At 37.3% G+C, this 13,037-nt stretch overlaps 1 protein-coding gene across 1 annotated transcript in view; it reads left to right on the plus strand.

Annotated features, from left to right (window-relative positions):
* Positions 1–13,037, plus strand: part of smarcc1a (SWI/SNF related BAF chromatin remodeling complex subunit C1a) — a 28,149-nt gene that overhangs the window by 8,744 nt on the left and 6,368 nt on the right. The window contains exons 11-21 of the mRNA XM_077214841.1: positions 2,386–2,513; positions 2,991–3,050; positions 3,147–3,184; positions 3,384–3,502; positions 5,988–6,059; positions 6,222–6,335; positions 6,810–6,963; positions 7,054–7,164; positions 7,275–7,334; positions 7,430–7,688; positions 8,283–8,444. Of these exons, the coding sequence (XP_077070956.1) occupies positions 2,386–2,513; positions 2,991–3,050; positions 3,147–3,184; positions 3,384–3,502; positions 5,988–6,059; positions 6,222–6,335; positions 6,810–6,963; positions 7,054–7,164; positions 7,275–7,334; positions 7,430–7,688; positions 8,283–8,444 (1,277 nt within the window). The remainder of the gene's footprint in view (positions 1–2,385; positions 2,514–2,990; positions 3,051–3,146; positions 3,185–3,383; positions 3,503–5,987; positions 6,060–6,221; positions 6,336–6,809; positions 6,964–7,053; positions 7,165–7,274; positions 7,335–7,429; positions 7,689–8,282; positions 8,445–13,037) is intronic.

Genomic DNA, 13,037 nt, shown 5'->3' on the forward strand with positions numbered 1-13,037 from the left:
TAGGGATGTGCATTTCTGCCAAAAATGGCATTTGAAAATCGAGTAGCAAAAGTCGATTATCGTTCGAAAATCGGAAAAAAACAAACAAAACGCACACTCATGACAGAAAGGGAGGCCAGTTTCATCTTTAGCGATTTTTCATCAAACAAACTGTTTATTAATTGAACAAGTAAATGTTTTCGTCGTTTTTTTAACATAGTTAACATAGAAGAAAAAAGCAATAAGCACGACAGTCCGTTTTTGCATCGCCAAACCAGATGCTCGTTTGATAAAAAAATAATGTCATATGTCATAATGATTTTATGCGGACCTGCCTTGTTACTGCAATAGCCTACTTTTTAAATAAGTTTATTAATTTGATTATCAAATACATTGTAAAATGTATTACCTCAATGAAATGAACTCGAATGTATCGTCCTGTGGAATCATTCATTCAGACATCATACGAAGATGTTCAACTAAATCTTCATCGCTGGCAAAAATATGATGCATTTGCAGATTTGCTTTCACTAGACTAAACTGTAGGCCCACGACCACTTCATCCAACGCTCTGGATGTTCTTAAAGCTTCCTGTTATGACTCTGAGTGTGAATTGAAAGCGCTTCAGACGATTCAGTGCGTGCAGGAAACTGAACAGACCATTCAAACTGATTCGCGAACCGATTTAGACAGATTTGCCAACTTGTTTGATGAAGTCTTTGAACAGAATCGACTCAAAAGAGTGATTCATTTGTGAATTGAGCATCGCTCATGCCCATAAAAAAGATGCAGCGCGCTTGGAATAAACTATGCATTTAACAGCATTTATTGCATTAAAATAAAGTAACAAGAGGAACGTCGCCCCAACGTAAGGAAGTAAATGTAGCCTACTTTGTAGACGGTTACTACGTTAGACGGTAAAGGTTACTACCCACCTCTGTTGGGCGCAGAGTTAACGGTCACGGTGCTATTCTTCTGTTGTTTGTTTACACTATATAAAACACTGGTATCCTATCGCGCAGTAGGGGGTTTCATTCATGTTAGTGACACCTTGTGTCCCCGACAGGAAAATACCCTGCTGCGTGATCTGTGACAGTTGGCGCACCGTCAATTATGCCACATTGGAATTGTACGAAAATATAACGATATTCGAAAAAGTAATTTTATGATCGAATTTCGAACGCAGTTCGACTATTCGAAGATTGCGACTCATCCCTAGTAGTTTGACACAACTAACTGTAACAATGTATCTTACAAGGCAACAGAATGTAACTTTGCTCTCACTTGAAATGTGTCCCTACATTAAGTCCTTGAATTTGAGGGTATTGGACCTGGAAAGTCCTTGCAGGGTCCTTGAATTTGAAGTTAACCAAGGTGTGGGAACCCTGGAAAAGTTAAATCATACACTTATACAGACTATACATAATGTATAAGATGAGTCATATTTACAAAAACAATTCACATCTTTGACTTATTTCAGAAGCATCACACAGTACATTCTCTTAAATGATTCAATAACAAATACATTTTTTAACAGTCACTACAACAATCTAATCTATAAATGTGTTATTTTAAGCGCCATGTTTCTTTCAAAAGCTGACTTACTCTATTTTGATCGGTATCGTAGACATCAGTGTTTATATTTGAACTTTAAACTTTTATCCCAGTACTTCTATGATAATTTGGACCATTGTATCACAAAAATAATGATACTGTGAGGTTTGTGCAGCTGTTTCATGACTACTCTCTCTGGGTCAGCGGCAGCGCCAACACAGATTTGAATGTTGCAATATGATTTTGTCAAAGTTTTAATAGACAGACGAAATGGAAGATCTCGTGGGTGTTTGAATCGAGATCAGTCTTTTAAAGATGAATCGTTTAGCTCCTACTGTCTTATCTTTCTCTCAGCATACGAGTAGCACGAGGGCTTTTCAATGCATTCAGTTTCACGTCGCTTTCACGTGTCCACTTGAAAGGGATATTGTCACTCAAAGATAACGAGACATTTCATCCTCTGTTGGAACGAAAGTGGCAAACTTCTGTCAAGCAAGGACAAAAATAAAGCAATTTAATTTTCTGTAGTAAAATAGATTTTAAAATCGTTTAAATAAAAATCGCGATACCTAGGTGAATCTTTTTTTTTTCAGTCCATATATATATATATATATATATATATATATATATATAATAAATAGAAGCTTCAAAAGAACAGCTTTTCTTTGAAATAGAAATCATTTTGTTACAATGTAAAAGGCTTTACTGTCCCATATGATCAATTTAATGCACCCTTGCTGAATGAAAGTTTATTTCTTTTCTCAAAGTTTAGATTACAAGTACAAAATGTATTTAGTCATGATCACTTGAAGTGTAGCATAGTTTCATTCATTCATTTACATAAAAAAACAGGAATCCTGGAGCACAGTGGAGGCGCCGTGGACATCAAAATGATGACGAGCAGGATGAAGACCTCACAAAGGACCTGGAAGATCCCTCCCCTGTGCCAGGAATGGAGGAAGTTACATTGCCAAAAAATGGTCATTCTTCTTGATTAATAATCCCACAAATTTAACTGAACTGGTGGTTTTTTTTTTTTGAACAATGTAAGAGGTAATCGAAGAACTACCACCATTTTACTCTTGATCTTAACCCTAGGTTACCTAAGGTGACCTTTCCCTAATATCAGTAGTATGCTTAGTAAGTCTTTTTGGATAAAGGCATCTGGTTGATGAGCACTTCCTTGACATGATTTGCTGAATCGCCTTTTGAAATATATATATATATATATATATATATATATATATATATATATAAAAAGCACCTATTTTAAAAGCCCTCTGGATGCATGGAAATTCATTGCTTGGCTAAAATAGACACTCTGGTTATTACATGTTGCAGCCCTACTTTCATTGTCCTACTTTACACTGAAAGCTTTTAAGTTTTATTGTATTGGAATTGTGTCTGTCTGATACATCATCTGCTCTGCTTGATGTCCTCTGCTTTTCTGTCTGCAGTTAATCAGAAAAAGGACAGTGAGAACACACCAGTGAAGGGTGGAACTGTTGCAGATTTGGGTGAGTATTTTACTTGCATAAATGTGACTGGTGTATATACATAAACATTGTCGAAGGAAATTCAAATGATCACATTCGTTTTGTTTGCTGTCTTAGATGACCATGAAGATGATTCAGTGGTGTCTGGTGGCAAGGTAACTTTAATCCAGATATGTTCAGGTCCATTGAATCTCCATTGTTATATCTGATGCACATGATTTGGTGGTGACAGCCATTGTTTTGTTTCTTTTACCCATAAATTGTTTGTAATAGACTGAAAATATGCCTTTAGTGTCAAGCATTTATAGTGGGTCAAATGGTTCTGAAAGGGTGTTTACAAACTCTAATCGACAGGAGGATGATGAACAGTGCAAAACGGAGGTCAATCGTCTGATCGACTCTGAGGACAACGTGACTGAGCAAACCCATCATATCATTATCCCCAGCTATGCTGCCTGGTTTGACTACAACAGGTATTGAATCCCTCCTTCCATGTGCTGCAGTTTTGTTGTCTCGAGAAATGCGTGTAAATTCAGGGTTCTACGCTAAGGTTTTTCCACACATGTGGAAGCACGTACTCCTAAATGAAAAAATTTAGGAGCACACAAAGAAATTTTGGAGCGCAGTGAAAAATGTTCAAGTAACACAGAGTTTAACAAACTATTTATTATATACATGTATACTACGTGTGTGCTCTTTGTGTTCAACTATGGTGTGAAACCATTGGAGGACTATAATGGAAGTGATGACTCTTGTATCTGCACACTCATTATTGGCCTTAAAAGTTTGTGGAAGTATTTGAAAATACTGAAACAGATGTTTTGAAAATTTGACACATTGAAAACGGCTTTTAAAACACTGATCACTCATCACAAAAAACTTTACAATGATTGGTGCTTATGTAGTTTTTGAACCAGGGACGGATTCACGATACACCAGCAGCACTCAAACAACCCACGCCACACCTAATGTAAAAAAGACTACTGAACAGTATTAACACGTAGGCTACGCCGTTGATTTGATGCAGAAGTATAAATCACACTTTACAATCACTTTAGTAAAACAGAAAAAGGGGAACGTGTTGCTCTCAGGAGGAGGCTAGTAGCACATTGGCACACCTGTAGTGTGTAAATCTGCATACATTAGTGTATTAGTATTTATATTATAATAACATTAGATAAAGTTAAATTGAAATCTAATAGTATACTGCTAGTATGTTAATTATATATTTATGATTTAATTTTACTATATGCATTGTAATTTTTTTGGTAATAATATGCTATATAGCTCACCACAGGTATAATGTTTATTCCAGTCGGACAAAACAGCAGTTTCATATTTTTGAGTTGTTTTCATTCATTAAATCCTTGTGCAAGAAAAATGGCCTCCATTGGTCTCTAATTTGTTAATGTTACTATCTCCTCAATAATCAGAACCATTCATGCAGGGGGAGTTTGAGCCTGATCTTAGAAAGTGCGTATCTATACAACAAGTGTTATTTCTCGTGCCATTTATATGGCAAAAATAGTTTTTGCGTGCATATTCTACGCAGTTTTCGTGTGCATATGATACGCACTTTATGGCGTTTAATACGCACGCACTCCTCACCCCTAATCCTACCCAATGGGTTTTCAGTGCGTAGCATATGCACGCGTCAAACTTTTATGTCCCGCCCCATCCAGGCTGTGATTGGACAGTTTACGAAAAGTGAAACTGACAAGCATGTCAATTTTATGAAGTTGAACATGTTTAAACAAAAGGCACCTGATATAGCTAAATAGCCAGCTAGTAAAACTCAAAACATCTTTATCTTCTACCTGCTGTCTTCTGTCTCACCGCTCCAGCTGCTGACATCTGTCTTTGTTTTTGTGATGAGCTGCTCATGCGGCCACCGAGTGACCCGCACATCGGGATCTCTCCCGGTGCTCCGGTGACTAGCTGGCTTTTTTCCTGCCAGAGTTTCAACAACTTTCATATGATTGACACCAGCTTTGCGTCGCGCCCTGGCCTTTACTCGGGGTGGGGTGTTCTGAACGATTAGCGGCGAGGTGCACCGCAGCGGGCGGGGTGGGGGGATTATGGTAAGTTGTAGTTACTCGCACATTGTGCTCGTAAATCACTTTATTGGATCGCACGTATAGATTTTTAGGGGCATATTGCGAGCAAAATGGTCGCTCTGTAGAGCCCTGAATGTTAGTGCTCAACCTTTTTGACTTGAAGGCCCTTCATTGTCCAACACAATATTTGAAGACTCCTCATATAAGCTATGATATTTCCTTTAGTATTTTCTGCTGTAATTGATGCTGCTTGTTTTAAAACTTTTATTAAGCTGGGTATGTACGTTTCAAGAACTGTTTATTCTTGATAAAACATTTCATACTTAAAATTTTTTTTTTTAATTAGCTTACATTTTCACAATTCAATCCTTGGAAAATTGTTAAAATACAGCAGCCGCACACTCAAACACTGTGCACGATCAATTTATTAGCAAGCTTTCGGTCTTACGACCTTCTTCAGGCATACAAACAGTGAATGTGGCCATATAAAAAAGCCCTTGTCAAACACCTCTCCTGATTGCATAATGCCAGACACCTGTGTTAACATGGCTAAGGCTACAGGGATAGGAAACATGGGAAATGTAGTTCAACATAGCCTATATCAAATATAGCCTTAGACACAGGGTCTACTGAAAACAAAACACATAAATTACATCAAGATTTCAAAAAAAAATGTACACATTTTTTTTTTTAAGAAATGTACAAAAGATTTTTTAATTACACTACATAAACACCCTATTCCATGTAAATATCAGGCTATGGCCATCATAAAACATGGAATAGTCCATAGTAATGAAATTAAAGAAAATCCTGAAAAGTCCCACTCCACATTCTCTTCACATTTTGAATGTTAAATGATTTGTTATTGTCATCGCATATTCACATCTTTTTTCTTTTCCAGTATACATGAAATTGAGAGACGTGCCCTGCCAGAGTTTTTCAATGGCAAAAACAAATCTAAGACTCCAGAGATGTAAGTTCACCAGTGCATTTGTCATGTACCCAAGCCTTTTTAATTCACATCAAAATATATTACATTTTTACCTTGTACTCCTTGTATCTCTGTGGTTCTTCTATGATGCATGTATGTTTTACTGCTCCAACTGTCATGCTCTGTTTATTACCTCTTCCTTAGATATCTGGCTTATCGTAACTTCATGATTGACACGTACCGGCTGAATCCTCAGGAGTACCTGACCTCCACCTCTTGCAGGAGGAACCTCACTGGAGATGTGTGTGCGGTCATGAGGTCAGAATTTTCATATATCGTCTCTGTGTACCATTTTAATATTATGCAGAGAGCCTTGCATAAAGTTAATTAGGATTATTTATTTTTTTATTTTTTATTTTTTTACTATATAATTTCTTAAATCCAAAAAATATTTTAGTCTGTGCACAATTTAAATGTTTATATCTTAAAAACTAACTGGAGTAAAAACTTATTTATATATCATTAAAAAGTTGTTTAATTAAATGTTTTGAATGTTTTGTATTTAAATCATTTAATTTTTACCTTTAAAATTTATATTCCAACTAGGTTCCCTGTACTTTTTTAGTACCTTTTTTTTTTTTTTTAGAAATATTGACGCGTTGTGCCTGATGTATCGCATCCAAAAGAATTGAGATTGAATTAGAACCTTATCAAAAGCTTGTGAATTGAATCAAATTAGTCTAAATACCCAGGCTCTTTGTATATTTATTTTCAGTGTTCTCTTTCTCCCAGAGCGCATGCCTTCTTGGAGCAGTGGGGGCTGGTGAACTACCAAGTTGACGCTGAGAGCAGACCCCTCCCAATGGGCCCTCCACCAACCCCACATTTCAACGTTCTTGCTGATACTCCCTCTGGTTTGGTGCCGCTGCACCACCGCCCCCCACAGGTGAGATTTGGGTTACTTCCCTATTAATTCCCAGAAGGCAAAAGCTTTCTTATGAGACAGTTGCAATAAAGTGTCTGCTATTCTTTCCAGGTTCCCCCTGCTCAGCAGATGCTTAACTTCCCAGAAAAGGGCAAAGACAAGCCAAGTGACCTGCAGAACTTTGGCCTCCGTACAGATATTTACTCAAAGAAGAATCCCAAGGCCAGTCCCAAACCCTGTGCTTGCTGCCAAACCTAATACTTGGAAGTAGTCACTGCTTTTTATCTACTAAATAGTTTCTTGATGTGATAATTTACTCTCTTGCCTTACAGGGTAAAGGGGCTGCAGGTGGCAGAGACTGGACTGAGCAAGAAACGTTACTTCTGTTGGAAGTGAGATTCAAATCATGTGCACCCTTAACATCTGAATGTTCTCCTTTCATAAACATTTTCTTGTTAATAATATTATTTTTAACTGATTATTCCAGGCTCTGGAGATGTATAAGGATGACTGGAATAAGGTTTCGGAGCATGTCGGAAGCCGTACACAAGATGAGTGCATCTTGCACTTCCTGAGGCTGCCCATAGAAGATCAGTACCTGGAGAGCTCTGAAGCCTCTCTAGGCCCTCTGGCTTACCAGCCGATCCCCTTCAGCCAATCAGGAAATCCTGTCATGAGCACTGTTGCATTCCTTGCCTCTGTTGTTGACCCACGTGTGGCGGCAGCTGCAGCCAAAGCAGCTCTTGGTATGTCAAGTTTTGACACCTATGAAGCTTTTGTAGATACACTTATGGGTGACAACATTGTTAGTAACTGTTTCCATCCCAAATTGCCGGGTGACCCTTTAATTTAAAGTGACCCTTTAATGCTATTTTAAAGGCTCCTAATTTTGTTTTGGAAGTCTCCTACAACAGGTTTATATGCATCAAAAGTTTAATTTTCTAATCTACATTGCACATCACCACATTTTTCAATGATTCTCAAATGACTCGTCGGATAAATTGTCTCTCTAAATCCCTCCTCACAGTCCCATTCTAATCACATGATCTGTTCAGGCAAAGTTGTGTCCTTTTTTTCCTGTTGGGCGTTGAGTAATTTATTTGGTAAATATGTTTCCATTAGTTTAGGCACATGTCATCTTATCGGATAAAAAATTTTTATCCGGCTCAATTGAGCTTAAGTTTTTTTTTTTTTTTTTGTCTTATTTTATTGAACATCTTGATGTTTCATCTAACATCTTTTAATGTGTTATCCCAAAATTTGCATAAAAATAGGTGGATGGAAACGGCCTTTGTCAATGCCTTATTTTAAAATTGTATTTTTGTTCATTGTGTTTGTAGAGGAGTTCTCCCGTGTGCGTGAGGAGGTTCCCACGGAGCTGGTGGAAGCTCATGTGAAGAAGGTGCAGGAGGCCGCACGCAGCACAGGAAAAGTGGACCCTGCGTTTGGCCTGGAGAGCAGTGGCATTGCTGGCACAGCCCCTGAGGAGCCAGAGAAGACAGGTAGGAAACTAGGTTTGGGCGGGGTAACGATGTATATCTTTGCGATCGTTAAAGTTTTTGCTGTATCGTTTATATTGCGGTATGTAAATATATCCACGTAGCACAATATGTTAAAGTTATTGTCCGTTTAGAAAAATGAAAAAAACCTTCACTAATGAGAAAATAAAGAGGACATACAGGATGTTTGAAAGAGTCAAGCACAGAAAGGTGTGAAATACACTAACACACGAAAGGGTGCGCACAAAAAACTGCCTCTCTGACAGCATGTGATCCCAAATTCAGTTCTCGCAGATTTTTGCGCTTCAATGGTCAAATATATAAATTATATCAAAATGCCATCGTCTGGTGTATTCACATAAACACAGTCAGTTGAGTTAAGTGAATGTGAAAACTGGATATGTGTATCAGTATATTGGATCCATGCATTAGGTCTTAAAGTGACACCAGCCTAATAAACCTGCTGCTGTCTGTGTCGCTAATGTTAATCAAACAACAAAAGACAGGAAATCACTCACTGTTCTCGACTAACTTTAATTCATACACTGAAGGTTATGCAGTGTTTTATTTTAACAACTGATTACTTAATTTCTGTAGAACATGTGAAATAAACCTGCTGTACTTTGTTTTACGGTGTGTGCTTTAACCTTACACCTTTAACCTTATTATTTATTATCCTCAGGTAAGGTAGAGCAAGTCAAATCTGACCTAAATCATAAGCGTTCAAATGGTAATTACAACTTGTTCAGAAGACTTCTCTGTGGTTTAGTTCTTGCTCAAGGTTTATTAACAACAATACTGGTAGACAATTGCTTGCAAATAATATAATAGTTATTTATTAATATTCCAAAAAATAAAAGTTAAACCAAAACTAATATCAAAGTTACAATATAAAGCAAGGTATAAATCAAAGGTACAATCAGCTGGTTTTCTGGCGTCGAGAGATACCGCTAAATCAGTATCTGCTTGTTCAGTCTTCTCATCAGTCTTTTAGGGCCCTTTCACACCTACCTTGTTTGGTCCGGACTTTTCAGTTTGGTCCGAATCAAAATTACAGGTGTGAAACCTACCCCGGACCACGGTCCGGACCAAACAGATGAAATTTGGTCCGACGAAAAGAGGTAGTCTCGGTCCGGATCAAACTGAACAAAGGTTTGGTTCGTTTCTAGTGTGAAAGAATTTCTGTATGGTTCGGACTTTCAGACCTTTTACAGAAAGTTCCGGTGGTTCCCACATAGCCGAAAAAACAGAAGGTGGCAGGAAAAATGAGCCGTGGTAGCACATGGGGAGAGGAGGAGACGAGGTTTTTAATTGAAGTATGGTCTGATGACATAATAATAATAATCGCATGACTGCTTGCAGTATTCTCCTTTCCTGCCGGTGACGATAAAATGTTCGCACAACGAAAAAATAACAATACAGTTGCAACGATATGCGTCTGTTCATTCATGTTGTCATAGTTACCTGCCGAATTGACAACACGCTGACGTCAGACGCACGTCCGTTTACAAACCAATCAATGTCGAGATGCAGCCCACATAGATGATGACGACAGGACGCAAGTATGTCACGTAAAGTTCTTTAGTGCGCTCGCATAATTGCAGTGTGAAACCAAACCAAAACTTTCTGAAAGTATAAAATGTATCAAAACGTGAACTTTGGTTCGGATCTTGGTGCGGACTTTTAGGTGTGAAAACGCCCTTATACTCAAACAGTTCAGTGCCAAAGTCAAACTCTCTTCTGTTGTCATCAACTGGAGAGCTGCCAAGTCTTCCATGACCCTTTTAAGGTGTTTCCGATGTAGTCTGCCAATTATCTTCTTGGCTCTTTTTCTCTTGGTTCTCCGTTTCTTCGTCTGTAAAATATACCTTATCTACAGCATTACATTTTTCTTAAAAGCAATTCCTATCTAATACATACATGCTCTCTACTCTAAGTTACTTAATATAAACATCTACTACTTTTATAAGGTTAAGGATACATGCATAGTAATTGGTATTAGTTTTGGTATATAATTTCCAATACATTTTCATGCAGCATCACTACTTGGGTTACATAAAAGTACTACTAAACAAAACAGACATTAATCAAGACAGAGTAATTGCAAATAATCATCTTCATTAACAACCTGAAAAACTTTAATTTGTATCTTTGTTCTATTGTATTTGTCATATTGTTTAGGACAGGGGTATGGCTGTGCCGGTAAACACCACCGCGGTTGTAAAGTGCCACCTCGGTGGCTGAGTAGCACCTGCAGTGGTCTGCTAAAACACATTTTTTGTATGTAAATGCTGTTTTACATGAATATTATGACAGGAGTGTAGCACAAAGCTTTGTTTACGAAATAAATAATAGGTTAGCAATTAAATGTTACATCGCAGCCAAACGTTTGGATTTGTGACGAATGAGGGAGTTGTGCGTGAGCCCATAAATTTAAGCTTTGCCGGCTTAGTATTCTGTTTTGTGATCTGATCACCCGATTATCAGGGAATTTAACACTATTCCATTAGTTATTTCACTGGAAATGGATTCTCTTGTTTCTTTTCCCAAATCTTCACTCACGTCTCGCTCATTTTCACTGGGGATTATAAACATTTCTTCCCTTGGTTCGCTTTAAAGTAGGCCTATTATATTCGCATTCTTTACTGTAGGAAAGTAGAGAAATGCTGTAGGAAAGATCGCTTACCTTTTAACTTGCACGTCAGATTCTTTTTAACACAGTTTGTGCTTGTTGTTATACTTGGTAAGGTGCGTCAAGTTTATTTTTAAAGTGCGTTTCACACGCGCGGGTGATTTTTAGTTTCGCTTTTCTGGCAGCGCAAAATCAAACACCTAAATGTCTTGCCCTTGTGGAAGATAAAATTTGCTCTTCAGACATTTTACAACAATTAGAAAAAGATATACATATATATAAAATAAGAAAAACAGATGGTCTTTCTGATCATGTCTCACATGCCCTATCCCTCTCAAAGCACAGAGCGATAGGCTTAGGCTATATCACGCGTCATTGTGAGGAAATATTAAACAAATGTGTTTTATATATTTAACTTTATTATATTAAAGATAATATTTACTTCAATACTTTACAGGCTTTAGTGTGATGTTTCATTGACGGACATGCTCAAATAAACGCTTCTATGTTTGAGCCTCGTTTATTATTATTTTATTTGAAAATGTATTTAATTGAAGTGTATATGTGTGTGCGTTTATACACACACACACACATATATATATATATATATATATATATATATATATATATATATATATATATATATATATATATATATATATATTATACACATATACACACACACACACACACACACACACACGGTTGGTTCAAAAACTGCCACCGTCACAGCTCTAGACAGGGGTGCTCAATCCTGTTCCTGGAGATCCACCTTCCTGCAAAGTTCATCTCAAACATATCTGAACCAGCTAATTAAGATCTTCAGGAGCACTTGAAAATTACAGGCGTGTTGGATAAATTATAAAATAATTAGTTAATAAATAAATAACTAAATAGTGTATTGTGACCTATACAACATTTACATGAAACAATTTCTAATTGTAAAATAAGATTTTGCATATCACAAATCCCTAGTAAGATTTTGCACACAGTGAAATTGGGAAGCTCATCGAGGGCTCTGATAGGCAAGCTTTCAATCATACCTAGTTGTTCCTGTGTAGTTGTAGCTCCTTCCAGCAGGTGGCATTAAATCAGTACTTATGAACAAACCAGGTCTTGTCAAACCCAGTGACCCTGATCAGCTGTGCGTAGACTGGTCATGATCATTTAGAAATTATCTAAGTCTGTAAAAAAAACAAAATGATACAAGTCTCCCCAACTCTTCCTTCTGAACATTTAAAAAGCCGTACAAGAGCACATTTACTGTGCGAGTCGACATAGTACTGGAGGCAGCGTGTGCGACTGCATACAATGGTAGCCGTTGGCTTTATGCAGCGCTGGCAGATGGGGCACAGACATGGGAGGGGTTGAAACTGGGTCAGTGGAGTCACCTAATGTGACATGGTTTGCCAGTGCAGGCTTTGCCACACATACCTTATTAAAGGCTCCAATGTCAGATGTGCCACAACTCTTTGTTCAGTGGAATGCCTGCACATAAGGTCACAAATTTTCACCCTGTTCTCATCTCTAATTGCTGGTTGTTTTTTTGCTTATCTGTGTGCTGTCAGGCTCTTTAGTTTTAAATTTGCAATGCATTAGTTTGACAATGTTCACAGACATCACTATGACTATATTTACCCCACATTGACTGCATTACAATAATAAGACGTACAGTGAAAACTTTTACATTAGAAAGTTTATTTAAAATAGAAATTTAACAATTAAAGAAACCATCAGTTTCCACAAAAATATTAAGCGGTACAATAGTTTTCAACCTTGACAAAAATAAATGTTTCTTGATCACCAAATCAGCATATTAGAATGATTGATTACTGAATGATCATGTGACACTGAAGACTGGAGTAATGGCTGCTTAAAAAGTAGCTTTGCCATCATAAGAAGAATAGATTACATTTTAAAATGTATTGTTATTTTAACTTGTGATCATTTTGCAATATTACTGT

The sequence above is a fragment of the Siphateles boraxobius genome, unplaced genomic scaffold (assembly GCF_051911475.1).
Source record: "Siphateles boraxobius isolate OS27281-9 unplaced genomic scaffold, OSU_SipBor_1 68, whole genome shotgun sequence".
In the NCBI taxonomy this organism is placed as follows: Eukaryota; Metazoa; Chordata; class Actinopteri; order Cypriniformes; family Leuciscidae; genus Siphateles; species Siphateles boraxobius.